Source organism: Haematobia irritans, chromosome 4 (genome assembly GCF_050003625.1).
Source record: "Haematobia irritans isolate KBUSLIRL chromosome 4, ASM5000362v1, whole genome shotgun sequence".
Lineage (NCBI taxonomy): Eukaryota > Metazoa > Arthropoda > Insecta > Diptera > Muscidae > Haematobia > Haematobia irritans.
Window position 1 is genome coordinate 14,389,128 of NC_134400.1, and position 15,411 is coordinate 14,404,538.

At 29.7% G+C, this 15,411-nt stretch overlaps 1 protein-coding gene across 4 annotated transcripts in view; it reads right to left on the reverse strand.

The window, feature by feature from the left end:
* Positions 1-15,411, reverse strand: part of LOC142236996 (uncharacterized) — a 41,951-nt gene that overhangs the window by 11,105 nt on the left and 15,435 nt on the right. Inside the window, exons 1-2 of one of the 4 annotated variants that reach the window (XM_075308281.1) lie at positions 14,559-14,621; positions 6,432-6,920 (exon numbers count right to left, since the gene is read on the reverse strand). In XM_075308281.1, coding sequence (XP_075164396.1) covers positions 6,432-6,513 — 82 coding nt within the window. In that variant the 5' untranslated portion in view covers positions 6,514-6,920; positions 14,559-14,621. Of the gene's footprint in view, positions 1-6,431; positions 6,924-14,179; positions 14,526-14,558; positions 14,622-15,411 lie in introns of those variants that run through there. The other 3 variants (XM_075308283.1, XM_075308285.1, XM_075308284.1) reach the window with 3 other exon arrangements.

Sequence of the window (15,411 nt, forward strand, 5' to 3'; positions counted from 1 at the left end):
GCTTCAGATATAAATGTTTCCCTTATTTTTTTACTAACATTGTGTTCCACCCTAGTGCATTAGCCGCCTTAAATTTCGAGTCTATAGATTTTGTAGAAGTCTATCAAATTCTGTCAAGATCGAGTGATATTTAAATGTATGTATTTGGGACAAACCTTTATATATAGCCCCCAACACATTTGACGGATGTGATATGGTATCGAAAATTTTGATCTACAAAGTGGTGCAGGGTATAATATAGTCGGCCCCGCCCGACTTTAGACTTTCCTTACTTGTTTATAAATGTTTTCGTTCAATTAAAATATAAAACATAGTAATGAAATGTATAAAGTATGTATTGTTAGCGAGTGCTTTGATCATTTGGGGTGGAGTTGTGGGGTGAGTAAGAGATTAAAAAATGAATACTCGCACTTCAGCGATGTATTGGCATGAATAAATGTTTCTGCTTACAAAGAACAGAAAAGAAGGACGAGTCATGTGTGTATGAATAGGAGATAAGTAACAACAACACAAACTTTTTCGCAACATTTACGTTGCCGAAGGGCATTCTACATTAGAAGCTTTAAAGCTATGGTAGATAGATAGATGTTGATATTGCAATAATCCTTGTTTATATATGTTTTAATGAACATAGAAACTGAGGGGGCCCTATTTACATGGATGCATGCTTGTAAAGAAACACACTAACACATATGCTGATTATAATTATATGTTTGATGTAAATATATATTGTCGTTGTTTTTGTATAGATTTCACAAAAACGCTTTGATGTACTTTTGAGTCTTGTTCCGACCAGATTGCAGCGTAAGATACTTGCATGCCTAATAATTTTAAATATTAAAATTTAATTTTCTATAGAAATAAAATTTTGATAAAATTTTCTATAGAAATAAAATTCTAACAAAATTTTCTATAGAAATAAAATTTTGAAAAAATTGTCTTAGAAATAAAATTTTAACAACATTTTCTATAGAAATAAAATTTTGACAAAATTTTCTATAGAAATAAAATTATAACCAAATTTTCTATAGAAATAAAATTTTAACAAAATTTTCTTTAGAAATAAGATTTTTCAAAAATTTTCTATAGAAATAAAATTTTGACAAAATTTTCTATAGAAATAAAATTTTGACCAAATTTTCTATAGAAATAAAATTTTGACAAAATTTTCTATACAAATAAAGTTTTGACAAAATTTTCTATCGAAATAAAATTTTGTTGTTTTTTTTTTTTGATCTCAGCATTGACCATGCATTGACTAAACTACAAGTGTAGCTTAACCAACAGAGGAAAAGTATGCTTGTCAAATTTATTTGGGCAAAGCCCTATAGACTGCAAGATGGTTGGATGTACAGCTGTTTCGGAATTACCACATTCCTCATCAGCATCCTCTACTTGCAGCAAAACTATCAACTAATTATCAGAATAAATTCGGGTAATTCACTCAACCCAAAGTGAACTACACTTGAACCTCCCGAAAAAGGGTTTGATAGTCGGCTACTGCCTAAACAAATTTTCCAGCATATCTCTTTTCCTTTGCCAAACTCAAATCATCGATTTGAATGTATTTGGCTGGGTTTGTTTTTGAGCGTGCTTCCCCTATCTTCATTCGTTTTGCTTGTTATTGTTGACTTCTCTTCAATCGTTATTGTTGTTTTTTTTATCTCAGCATTGACCATGCATTGACTAAACTACAAGTGTAGCTTAACCAACAGCGGAAAAGTATGCTTGTCAAATTTATTTGGGCAAAGCCCTATAGACTGCAAGATGGTTGGAACAAAATTTTCTTTAGAAATAAAATTTTGCAAAAATTTTCTATAGAAATAAAATTTTGCAAAATTTTTCTATAGAAATAAAATTTTGCAAAAATTTTCCATAGAAATAAAGTTTTGACAAAATTTTCTACAGGAACAAATCTTTTACAAAATCGTCTATAAAAATGAAATTTTGACACAATTTTCTATAGAAATAAAATTATGACCAAATGTTCTATAGAAATAAAATTTTGACAAAATTTTCTATAGAAATAAAATTTTGACAAAATTTTCTATAGATATAAAATTTTGACAAAATTTTCTATACAAATAAAATTTTGACAAAATTTTCTATAGAAATAAAATTCTAACAAAATTTTCTATAGAAATAAAATTTTGACAAAATTTTCTATAGATATAGAATTCTAACAAAATTTTCTATAGAAATAAAATTCTAACAAAATTTTCTATAGAAATAAAATTTTAAAAAAATTGTCTTAGAAATAAAATGTTGACCAAATTTTCTATAAAAATAAAATTTTGACAAATTTTTCTATAGAAATAAAATTTTGACAAAATTTTCTATGCAATTAAAATTTTGACAAATTTTTCTATAGAAATAAAATATTATCAAAATTTTCTATAGAAATACAATTATGACCAAATGTTCTATAGAAATAAAATTTTGACAAAATTTTCTAAAGAAATAAAATTTTGACAAAATTTTCTATAGAAATAAAAATTTGACAAAATTTTCTATAGAAATAAAATTTTGACAAAATTTGATATAGAAATAAAATTTTGACAAAATTTTCTATAGAAATAAAATTTTCACAAAATTTTCTATAGATATAAAATGTTGACAACATTTTCTATACAAATAAAATTTTGACAAAATTTTCTATACAAAAAAAGTTTGACATAATTTTCTATAGAAATAAAATTTTGATAACATTTTCTATAGAAATAAAATTTTGACAAAATTTTCTACAGAAATAAATTTTTCAAAAAAATTTCTATAGAAATAAATTTTCCATAGAAATAAAATTTTGACAAAATTTTCCATAGAAATAAAATTTTGACAAAATTTTCTATAGAAATAAAGTCTTGGCAAAATTTTGTATAGAAATAAAATCTTTACAAACTCTTCTACAAAAATAAAATTTTGACAAATTTTTGTATAGAAATAAAAACTTGAAAAATTTTTCTGTAGAAATAAAATTTTAACAACATTTTCTTTAGAAATAACATTTTGCAAAAATTTTCTATAGAAATAAAATTTTGCAAAAATTTTCTATAGAAATAAAGTATTGACAAAATTTTCTACAGAAACAAATTTTTTACAAAATCGTCTATAAAAAAGAAATTTTGACACAATTTTCTATAGAAATAAAGTTTCGACAAAATTTTCTACAGAAACAAATTTTTTACAAAATCGTCTATAAACATGGAATTTTGACACAATTTTCTATAGAAATAAAATTATGACCAAATTTTCTATAGAAATAAAATGTTGATAAAATTTTCTATAGAAATAAAATTTTGACAAAATTTCCTAAATTTTTCAAAATTTTATGACAAAATTTTCTATAGAAATGAAATTTTGACAAAATTTTCTTTAGAAATAAATTTTTAACAAAATTTTCTATAGAAATAAGTTTTTAACAAAATTTTTTACAGAAATAAAGTTTTGACAAAATTTTTTAAAGAAATAAAATGACTTTTGTTTGTGTAACAAATATTTTCTATTTTTTTGAAGGGGTTTGAAATCTCTATCGTATAGATTCTCAAGAATTCTTGTTATTTGGTTTTGCTGTTGTTTTACTTGCAGCAAAATTTACCAACATGGTTTTGCTGTTCTTGTTGTTGTTATTTTACTTCTAGCAAAATTAAATTGACTTAGTAGTTCACTTGAATCGCAATACAAAACCCACAAATTAAGTAATGGACATTTTTCCCCCATTTGCCAGGAAACTCCCAAATATAACAACAACTCTAACTGGATGTTGGTTTTACCATCTTTCCAAAAAAAAAGTTTATTTATTTTTATATTTTTGCATGAAATGATTACTTTCCGACTTTGTTGCCTTGTTGTCGTTTTATATGAATAGCATGTCCCACCGTCTACAATGACAGGATTAAAAAGGAAGTTGTGTAATTCTTTGCCTCTTTTTCTCGCTACGAAAAATGCCACAATACTGGCTTAGCTGGGGGGGAAAGACTAATGACTGTCGTCTACCAACGAAATTTAAATCTGCTATGGCTTCCAAGTTGAAATGTAGTAAATACAAATATGTTGTAACGTAAATTATATTTTGTGGAACATGGTGCCTAATTGGTAATAATGTTCAGGGCTGGCCTCTGAACACGGTTGCCACTCGAGCCAAAAATAATCTACCAAAATTTTATTTCTATAAAAAATTTTGTTCAAATTTTATTTCTATAAAAAATTTTGTCAACATTTTATTTCTATAAAAAATTTTGTCAAAATTTTATTTCTATTGAAAATTTTGCCAAAATTTTATTCCCATAAAAATATTGTGTAAATTTTATATCTAGAGGAAATTTTTTCAAAATGTTATTTCTATAGAAAAATTTGTCAACATTTTATTTCTACACAGAAAAAAATTTCCGTAGTTAAACTAACTCTAAATTTAACGTGTTTTTATTGGAAAAAAATTATTTTCTAGTAGTTAAATTGTATTATTTTTATCGAAATTTTCCACAGCATAATGAAATCTTACTTTTTTTAAGTATGTCTCAAAAATTTTATGAACTCAACGTGGGTATAAAGTTCAATGACCGTACACATACGTAAGTTCAATATGAACTAAAGCAAAAGAAGAGTTTCCTACGATTCCCAAAAATAGTAAGAATGAATTTGGCCATGATTTGGCGCCAATTATTTTCTTCTTTACTTTTAGTTAATTTTTTCTTCTATGAGAAGATGTAATTTCGTGAACTGCAAATTTTTCTACAAAAAGTACAACAGGGCATTAAAATTTCCTGGTTTTAACAAGGCTTTGTGGAAATCTCAAAATGTGGAGCAAAATTAGTTCAATTTTCGTGCGAGGTAGTTGATTCTTCCAATAAAATAGTTCACTTTTTTTCGGTGTATAGAAAATTTTGTCACATGTTTATTTCTATAGAACATTTTGTAAAAAACTTTTCAAATTTTTATTTCCATAAAAAACATTTTCTATATTTTATTTCTATAGAAAATTATCAACATTTATTTCTATACAAAATTTTGTCCAAATTTTATTTCCATAAAAAATATTATCAAAATTTTATTTCTATAACAAATTTTGTCAACATTTTATTTCTATAGACAATTTTGTCAAAATTTTATGTCTATAAAAATTTTTTCAAAATTTTATTTCCATAAAAATATTTGTCAAAATTTTATTTCCATAAAAAATTTTGTCAAAATTTAATTTCTATCGAAAAGTTTGTCAACATTTATTCCTGTAGAAAATTTTGTCAAAATTTTATTTCTATGGAAAATTTTGTCTAAATTTTATTTCTATAGAATATTGAATCAAAATTTTGCGTCTATAGAAAATTATGTCAAAGTTTTGCGTCTATAGAAAATTTGGTCAAAATATTATTTCTGTAGAAAAATTTTGTCGAAATGTTATTTCTGTAGAAAAACTTTGTCGAAATGTTATTTCTACAGAAAATTTTGTGAAAATGTTATTTCTAAAGAAAATGTTGCCAAAATTTTGTTTCTATAAAAAAATTTTGTCAAAATTTTATTTCTATAGAAAATTTATGAAGTGCCTCTTAGTCGTATTCAAGTATTCTACCAATCTATCAAACAATAAAATATCTACCATTTTTGGAAGGATTCTACCAACTGTGCCAACCTTGCCTCTGAGTCGATGTAGCCATGTCTGTCTGAAAACATTTCTGTGATCAAAGTCTAGGTTAGGTTAGGTATAGTGTCAGGTTAGGTATAGTGGTAGGTATCAGGCTCACTTAGACTATTCACTCCATTGTGATACCACAGTGGTGATCTTCTCTCTTGTCACAGATTCCGATGTCCGATTCCATGTTAAGCTCAATGACAAGGGACCTCCTTTTTATAGCCGAGTCCGAACGGCGTTCTACATTGCAGTGAAACCACTTAGAGAAGCTTAGAAACACTCAGCAATGTCACTAGGTGGGTGGGATAATCCACCGCTGAAAAACTTTTTTGGTGTTCGGTCGAAGCTGGACCTTGCATATGCGAGGCGGACATGCTAACAATTGCATCACGGTGGCTCCAAAGTATAGGTTGTAATTTTATTTAGTCAAAAGATATGGTATGTAATAATGCTCATGTTTTCACACACTTCGGTAAGGTAAATTAATCATAAAATTATTCGTGAGTCACGATATTTTTCGTAGGTCACGGTATTTTTCTTGAGTCACGACGTTTTCGTGCGTGAGTACAAATTTTCTTTTCGTGAGTGTGCGTGAGCGTGAGTAAACTATTACTCACGTCCACACCTCTAATACATATTTATGTATAGTGACTGACGGACGGACACCAAGTGCTAGATCATATCAATTCTGAGTCGACTATTGAGAATTGTTTGCTAATATCTTGAATTTTGCTTTTGGGGTTCTGTTTTTTGAACATTAAGAAATTTGATGAAATGCAAGCATTTGTATTTCAAGTTTAGCACTTACCTTTCTTAGCTTTCGTTGATCCAAGAACGCGAAATTGCTTTTGTATATGATGATTTTGTACGGTCAAAACTTCCATTTTCATGAGAAGCGATGAGAATAAATTATCCAAACCGATCAAAACGTTACGCGATGTCGGAGGAGCCGATGTTGATAGATATGAATCTCTTGCTTGTTCAATATCTGACGTTGAATGTGTTGATAATAGTGGCGGTGATGATGATAAAGTTCTTCGTTGTGGAGAAGATTGCAATGATTGCGTCGACGTCGGCGGCGGCAATGTTGGCGTTGATGTGAATGAAGTGGTGTATTGCTGGTTATTATAATGTTGACAATGATAGGAATGATGCCGTCGTCGACAATTTTGTATGATAGATGTGTCGATATTGTTAATGCTAACGCTATGATTGCATTGATCATCTATTGCAGTTGCTTCCACAGCAGTTTCGGGTGAAGGACTTGGTGGTAACGTCTTGGCGGTTATTTTTTATGCTGCTACAACAAGAGCCCAATTATGTTGGTTTGTTGTGTTGGAGAGAGGGAAGAATTAAGATATAGAATGTTGTTGTAATCGAAAATAAATTAGGTTTATTTGGGATTTGTCTTTCATTGGACAAGATCAAATTTGCAATGTATTATTAATTTATAATACTTGTAAAAAGTTATTTGTTTTTGTTTTTAATCACAATGTTTTTTTTTTTGTTTAACTTAAAGGGCTTATAAACTCATTTCTCCACTCGCTCTACTCACTGCTTGTTTCATTTATACTCCCTCCTTGTTCTCTTCTATATCATCAAAGATGCTCATTTGTTATTTAAAATATTTGGAGATAATGTATTAATAATACAAAATCAAAAAAGCCTACAATACAACCCTCACTTACGCACGCACACATACACACATAGATTAGCCGACTTCATGCATTCACGTGAAATATAGGAAATGAGTAATTAAGCATAGGTCCAGGCAATGCAATGGCATACATAATGTCAATCGGCCGAAGTATAATTCTATATGAAACCTAATCAAAAGATTTTGTGTAATGAAAGTAATTTTTGGATAGAGGTGAGTACCAGAGAACGCAAACCGGCGAGAAGCAGTACTGTCATGTATGTCTATGCCAGGGATAGAAACTACAATTTTTAAGAAATTACCAAAAAAGTACTTTTCCCAAATTTTCCAAAAGAAAACAATTTTAACAAAATTTTCTTAGAAATAAAATTTTGAAATAATTTTCGATATACATAAAATTTTGCAAAATTTTCTATAGAAATAAAATTTGACAAAATATTCTATAGAAATAAAATTTTGACAAAACTGTCTGAAGAAATAAATTTTTGCAAAATGTTCGATATTTATTTCTATGTTGTTCGATAGAAATAAAATTTTGACAAAATTTTCTATAGAAATAAAATTTTGACAAGATTTTTTATAGAAATAAAATTTTGAAATATTTTCGATAGACATAAAATGTTGACAAAATTTTCTATAGAAATAAAATTTTGACAATACAGTCGAAGCTCGATTTTACGAACGATATATTGTCAGGCCCTTTCGTTATTTAGAAAAATTCGTTAAATCGAACGGGAATTTAAAATGTTATTGAAAATCGTAGTTTTTTACCATATGAGAGAAACAATGCATAAGTATTTGGCAAAATTAAAGTACTACAGAGGCACTTAAAATAAACTGTTGAATTTGATATGTCTAGGATAGGTTGAAAATACGATGCAAGTTTCGCTGTCTTATAAGGGGTTATATACACCCATGTCAATATACGCCTTGATGTGTGCCCGGTTTCAAGCTAGGCCAAGCATATCTAGAGTTCATAGTAACATCCTAACACGTCCTACATACACCATTGTTCACTGATTCCTGTTCGGCATATATGTACTCTCAACGCTAGATTCCCGTTTCGAGAGTGTTGCCAATTTGGTGCTTTTAGCACCAAATTTAGTGCTTTTTGATTTCTAAAAAGCACCAAATTACCTTTTTGGTGCCTTTTCATTTTCATTTTCATTTAGTGCTTTTGGTGTTTTTTTATTTTGAACAGTATTAAGTTTAATTGATACAAAAATTTTGATTAGACTTTCAAGAGCCGAAAAAAACTCAAATTTATTGCCAAATATAGAATTTGATTGTTATGAAGTTGGTATTGATTATTTTTTAATTAATATAGTTATTTAGGGTATTCTGTAGGAAAGTCGAGCGATGAGTGTCGAATTTTTGAATTTGGTAAAGATGTCATTAAAAACGTTTGTATTAGATTCAGAAAAGCACGCACAACTGATCAAAATGAATTGGACGAAAGCATTAAAACTGATCAAAGTGTAAACTTGAATAGCGGTTCATAATGGTGAGTACTAAGTTCGAGTTTTGCCGCTAATGTGAAAACTATATCAATAAACAAGGCATAAAATTATGCATATTTGCTGCAAATTTTATTAGAACTTGATGGGGAATAGCCAAAAGCAAATTTTCACAAAGTTTGTATTCCTTAAAATGAATTACTTAAGAAAAGTAATTATGAAAAATGGTAATTTTAGCAGCTAAACTCGATCTTAATATCCACGTTAACTTCTTAAAATTCAATTCACAAAAGTTGTATAATACATCTTCGGAAGTTTTTTTTTTAGTAGAGCGTTTAATTTTCGATTTTGTGGTGGAAGGTGGTATGTTAGAATTTATAATATATTTTTGGTGCTTTTTGGCCTTGGGGAGTTGGCAACACTGCGTTTCGATCGAGCACTAAACAAGTTTTTCAACGGTAGTTTATCCCTCTCAGTAATGATACTGACATTCCTGTGTATTTCATAGTTTTTCTTCTGCTAAGAGAACGAGGTTCCTTGTCATTGAGCTAAATATAGAATCGCGTAGCTCTCATTAATAAGAGAGAAGTTCACCACCTGTGGTATCACAATAGACTGAGTAGCTCCTTACTTAGGATCCAAATAGCGATCCAACGGAAACTTGGTGCATACTGCCACTGACGGACTTATCACAGGACTAGTAACAGTGCTCCAGTTTGTGACATTTTTTTAAAATGTCATATAATTTATTGATTTCTATACTCCCCTGATTTTAAAATCTTATTAGATCAACAAATTCAAAAAGTTTTTCCTTTCTGATGCGATTAGAATTGGGCTAAAAAATGGATCCTAACAGTTTGTCCCAGAAAATGTATAGTCCTACTAAATTCAGGTCATCTTCTTCGAAATGATTTCAAGCCGTATCTTGCAGTGTAAATTTACCTCGTCAATGGCAAACTGTGTTACAGTGGTCGTTCCCTTCTGGTTCTGGTCCTGTGCCGGATCTGGGGTAGATCGATTTCCCGTAGCGGAGCTGATTCGATCTAAACATCTTGGGAATGCTGTATTTTGTGGACGTTTCCGAAGGACTTAAACCAGATTCAAAAAGTTTTTCCTTTCTGATGCGATTAGAATTGGGCTAAAAATGGATCCTAACAGTTTGTCCCAGAAAATGTATAGTCCTACTAAATTCATGTCATCTTCTTCGAAATGAGTTCAAGCCGTATCTTGCAGTCTAAATTTACCTCGTCAATGACAAACTGTGTTACAGTGGTCGTTCCCTTCTGGTTCTGGTCCTGTGCCGGATCTGGGGTAGATCGATTTCCCGTAGCGGAGCTGATTCGATCTAAACATCTTGGGAATGCTGTATTTTGTGGACTTTTCCGAAGGACTCAAACCAGTCGTCAAAATTTCTGATTTTTTTGTTTATTTTCTTAAGATTAGAAGCATTTTCGTTAAATGGAACGTAAATTTTGTTCAACCGTTCGTTATTTAGAATACTCAATGTTAAAAATTTGGTCGTTCGTTAAATCGGGTTTTCGCTAAATGGGGTATTCGTTAAACAGAGCTTCGACTGTATTTTCTATAGAAATAAAATTTTGACAAAATCTTCTATAGAAATAAAATTTTGACAAAATCTTCTATAGAAATAAAATTTTGACAAAACTTTCTATAGAAATAAAATTTTGACAAAATTTTCTATAGAAATAAAATTTTGACAAAATTTTCTATAGAAATAAAATTTTGACAAAATTCTATAGAAATAAAATTTTGACAAAATCTTCTATAGAAATAAAATTTTGACAAAATTTTATATAGAAATAAAATTTTCTATCGAAAAAAATTAACAAAATTTTTTATAGAAATAAAATTTTGACAAGATTTTATATAAAAATAAAATTTTGACAAATTTTTTTATCGAAAAAAAATTAACAAAATTTTCTATAGAAATAAAATTTTGACAATATTTTCTATAGAAATAAAATTTTGACAAAATCTTCTATAGAAATAAAATTTTGACAATATTTTCTATTGAAATAAAATTTTGACAAAATTTTCTATCGAAAAAAATAACAAAATTTTCTATAGAAATAAAATTTTGACAAAATTTTCTATAGAAATAAAATTTTGACAAAATATTATATAGAAATAAAATTTTGACAAAATTTTCTATCGAAAAAAAATTAACAAAATTTTCTATAGAAATAAGATTTTGACAACATTTTCTAGAGAAATAAAATTTTGAAATAATTTTGTATAGACATAAAATTTTACAAAATTTTCTATAGACATAAAATTTTGACAAAATTTTCTATAGAAATAAAATTTTGACAAAATTTCCTATAGAAATAAAATGTTCACAAAATTTTCTAAAGAAATACAATTTTGACAAAATTTTCTATAGACATAAAATTTTACCAAAATTTCTATATAAATAAAATTTTGACACAATTTTCTATAGAAATAACATTTTGTTTTATTCAGATTTTGTTAAGCTTGACTACACGCAAAAAAATAATTCTTTCCTCCCAAACGAAATTTTAGACAAACAAAGTTCGTTTCTCATTTGCTTTTCGTTGAAAGGAAGTGTATTTGGAAGAAAAGTCTATTTTTTTGTGATAAACGTTTATTCTTTTCCAGGATGTAAAAACAATTTCATAAAGACTAACTCAAAAAATTTTTTTTCTGGCTAATTGCATTTTCCCTCACATCTTTCCCACGTCCACGAAGTTTTTTAGTTCTTAGCACCTTTTTCTGTAACACAAACAATGTAGAAGAAATTATACGATTTTATAAATTTTTAATTTTTTTTTACCTTTCGCCTGGACGGAGAATCGAACCGCGGACCATGCAATTTGTAAGCCAACACACTATCCACTGAGCCATGTAGCCGTTATTGTCATCAATAGACAATTACCCATATAACTAAGTTATATTTATATAGCATAGCTTGCGGCGCCCACCAGCCGATTAAACAAAGTTTATTTAACAGAAAAATACATTTAGTTGGGCACCGTGGAGCAGTGGTTGCACGTCTGACTTGCATGGCAAGGGTCGTGGGTTCGATCCCTGCTTCGACCAAAGTTTTTTTTTTTTTTTTTTTTTTTTTTTTTTTTTTTTTACATATATTCCAGATATGATCGGAAGATTCCGAAAAAATTTTCAACATTACATTCTACTAAAGGGTGATTCTTTTGAGGTTAGGATTTTCATGCATTAGTATTTGACAGATCACGTGGGATTTCAGACATGGTGTCAAAGAGAAAGATGCTCAGTATGCTTTGACATTTCATCATGAATAGACTTACTAACGAGCCACAACGTCGAATTTTCAGTGAATGGGCCCTAGAAAAGTTGGCAGAAAATCCGCTTTTTTATCGACAAATTTTGTTCAGCGATGAGGCTCATTTCTGGTTGAATGGCTACGTAAATAAGCAAAATTGCCGCATTTGGAGTGAAGAGCAACCAGAAGCCGTTCAATAACTGCCCATGCATCCCGAAAAATGCACTGTTTGGTGTGGTTTGTACGCTGGTGGAATCATTGGACCGTATTTTTTCAAAGATGCTGTTGGACGCAACGTTACGGTGAATGGCGATCGCTATCGTTCGATGCTAACAAACTTTTTGTTGCCAAAAATGGAAGAACTGAACTTGGTTGACATGTGGTTTCAACAAGATGGCGCTACATGCCACACAGCTCGCGATTCTATGGCCATTTTGAGGGAAAACTTCGGAGAACAATTCATCTCAAGAAATGGACCGGTAAGTTGGCCACCAAGATCATGCGATTTGACGCCTTTAGACTATTTTTTGTGGGGCTACGTCAAGTCTAAAGTCTACAGAAATAAGCCAGCAACTATTCCAGCTTTGGAAGACAACATTTCCGAAGAAATTCGGGCTATTCCGGCCGAAATGCTCGAAAAAGTTGCCCAAAATTGGACTTTCCGAATGGACCACCTAAGACGCAGCCGCGGTCAACATTTAAATGAAATTATCTTCAAAAAGTAAATGTCATGGACCAATCTAACGTTTCAAATAAAGAACCGATGAGATTTTGCAAATTTTATGCGTTTTTTTTTTTTTAAAAAGTTATCAAGCTTTTAACAAATCACCCTTTATATTAAATTTTTACTATGAACTGTAAAATGTGTCTTATTAAAGACCTAAATTTAGAAAAGAACAGTGTTTGATATAAACGAAATGGACTGTGTTGTTGGTTCAAAAATAACTTTTTTTACTGAAAAAATAAAAATCTTGTAACAAACGAATTTTTTTGGTGATAAAAGAGTATACTTTTCGAAGCAATTCAAAAAACTCTAACAAAAGAAAAACGTTTTCGGTACACGTTTTCCAAACGTTTTTTTCTTTGCGTGTAGGTTTTTATAAATTATTTTAATTTATATTTCAATAAAATATATAAAAGGTGATTTTTTAGCTATTATCTTTTTCGAAACTCTGGATTAAACAGCTAACGCACATTACCTGTTTTATTTCACTGTCAAACTACTTTAGTTTGGTCTTAATTATGAATGAAAGATTTCAAGCATTTTTTGATTTTTTTATTTCAAAAATCACCCTTTATTATGATAACATTGTAGTTGGAAGACTGTAATATTTAAGATAATGAGTTTGTTGTATTAATATTAAATAATTCAATAAATAAATAAATTTCACTTAAAAAATGCTAAGAATTGCAAATTTTGTTTCTTTAATTTATCTTCTTTATTTTATTTCATCCTACTGTGCATCGCGGTATTTTCTAAAAAGTTAAAAAAAGAAGTTGACTTAAGAGCCGAGCCGCTTGCGAAAATGTCTTGGCAACAACAATAAATAATAGTCGATTGCGGTTTAGTTTAACTGTAGACAATCACGCGTGAAAATTTTCCATTTTCTTGCCTTTTTCTCCAACACACTTTCCTGGGCCTCAAAGAAAGCAAAAGAAGAAGAAGACATTGTGAATGAAAGCTTGGGAAACAAAACGAAATCGTGATGGGGGGAAATAATTGCACATCGAATTCAATGACGACCAAATGACAGAATGTGGCATATGGTCTTAAGGGCTATGGCATGAGGGGCGGGGTATGCATGTGAGTATTTCGGTTGCGAATGTTCCATTTGGTTCTCAGTTGAAAGCTGTTGTTGTTACTAACTCTGTAAGGTGCGTGTGTGCCAGTGAGAATTAATTCTTCAACTTTGTTGCTAAGGCCAGACTTCAATTGTAAATGTCGGTTGCAATCGGCCCTGCTATGTAGCAAACATTGTGCAACAATCGTCTCTCAATTGTCACTATAAATACAAAAACTGTATGGAAACCATGTAAGGATTGTTATGGGGGTATGTGCGTGTGTACGTATAGGAAATCGGTAATCTCAGAGAATGTTGAGAAATTTGTTCACTTCTTTAGTTATTTCTGAGGCATTGTTGAATAACTGAAACACTCACTCAATCTTAATTTATCACACATTTCATTCAATCGATTATTTTATGCGTTTCTGATTGTTGGCATTTTAAGGCTTTTAACAGAAAAAAAATTAACAATTTTTTGAACCTGGAATTCGAAGCACTTTTTGGGGCCAACATTTATTCAAATGTCCTACAACGAATTCACACTCACAACCTTATGTCTTTGAAAACTTAATTGAAGAGACGAATATTAAACGATTTGATTTCTATTTTGTCTATCACATCACAATTCTGGGCTATTACAAAAAGAATAATCATGACATGTTTTCGCAAAGAAACGAACATTCGTAGTTATAAGGCCTTTTCTTTTTGCCTTGAGTCCTAATATATTTTACTCTCGTCGTCCGTTATTGCTAACCTCGCGTTTGCCAGCCTGCCTGCAATGCTAAAAAGCTACTATTCCGGCCGGTTGCTATGCAGGGGATTTATACATTTAATACTTGGTTATACTCCTCAATGCTCAATGAGTGGTTGCAAGAAATGTTCTTCACTCATTTCATTTTACGGTCTATTGTCACACGCAGCGCATGGCAATACCATAAGAGAGAGGCTCTTGTAAACTATGCTTATAAGTAGGGATGTGCACGTGAGTAATAGTTTACTCACGCACACTCACGACGGAGAAATCTTACTCACGCACACTCACGCACGATATTGTTTGATAGGACACACGCTCACGCACACTCACGAAACGAAAATTTGTACTCACGCACACTCTCGCACGAAAATGTGGTGACTCACGAAAAATACCGTGACTCACAAACAATTTTTTGAGTAATTTGCCTTAGCGATGTGTCTGAAAACATGAGCATTATTAAAATCGAGAGCGTTATTAAACTCTTCACATTCAAGGTGTCACTAAAATTGTAAATGAATTTAACTCTTAAGCGTTTTATGTTAGTGAGCGGAAGGATAAAATTTTCTAAAGAAATACAATTTTGACAAAATTTTCTATAGACAGCAAATTTTATAAAATTTTCTATAGAAACACAAAACAAACAAAACTTTTTTTTTGACAAAATTTTGTATAGAACTAAAATTTTGAGAAAATTTTCTATATACATAAAATTTTGATAAAATTTGTTATATTGTTTAAAAAAAAATTAATTTGTAAATTTGTTATAACAAAATGTGACAATATTTTTTTATAAAGATACAATTTTGACAAAATACATTTTTTTAGAAAATTTTCTATAGAATTAAATGATGAG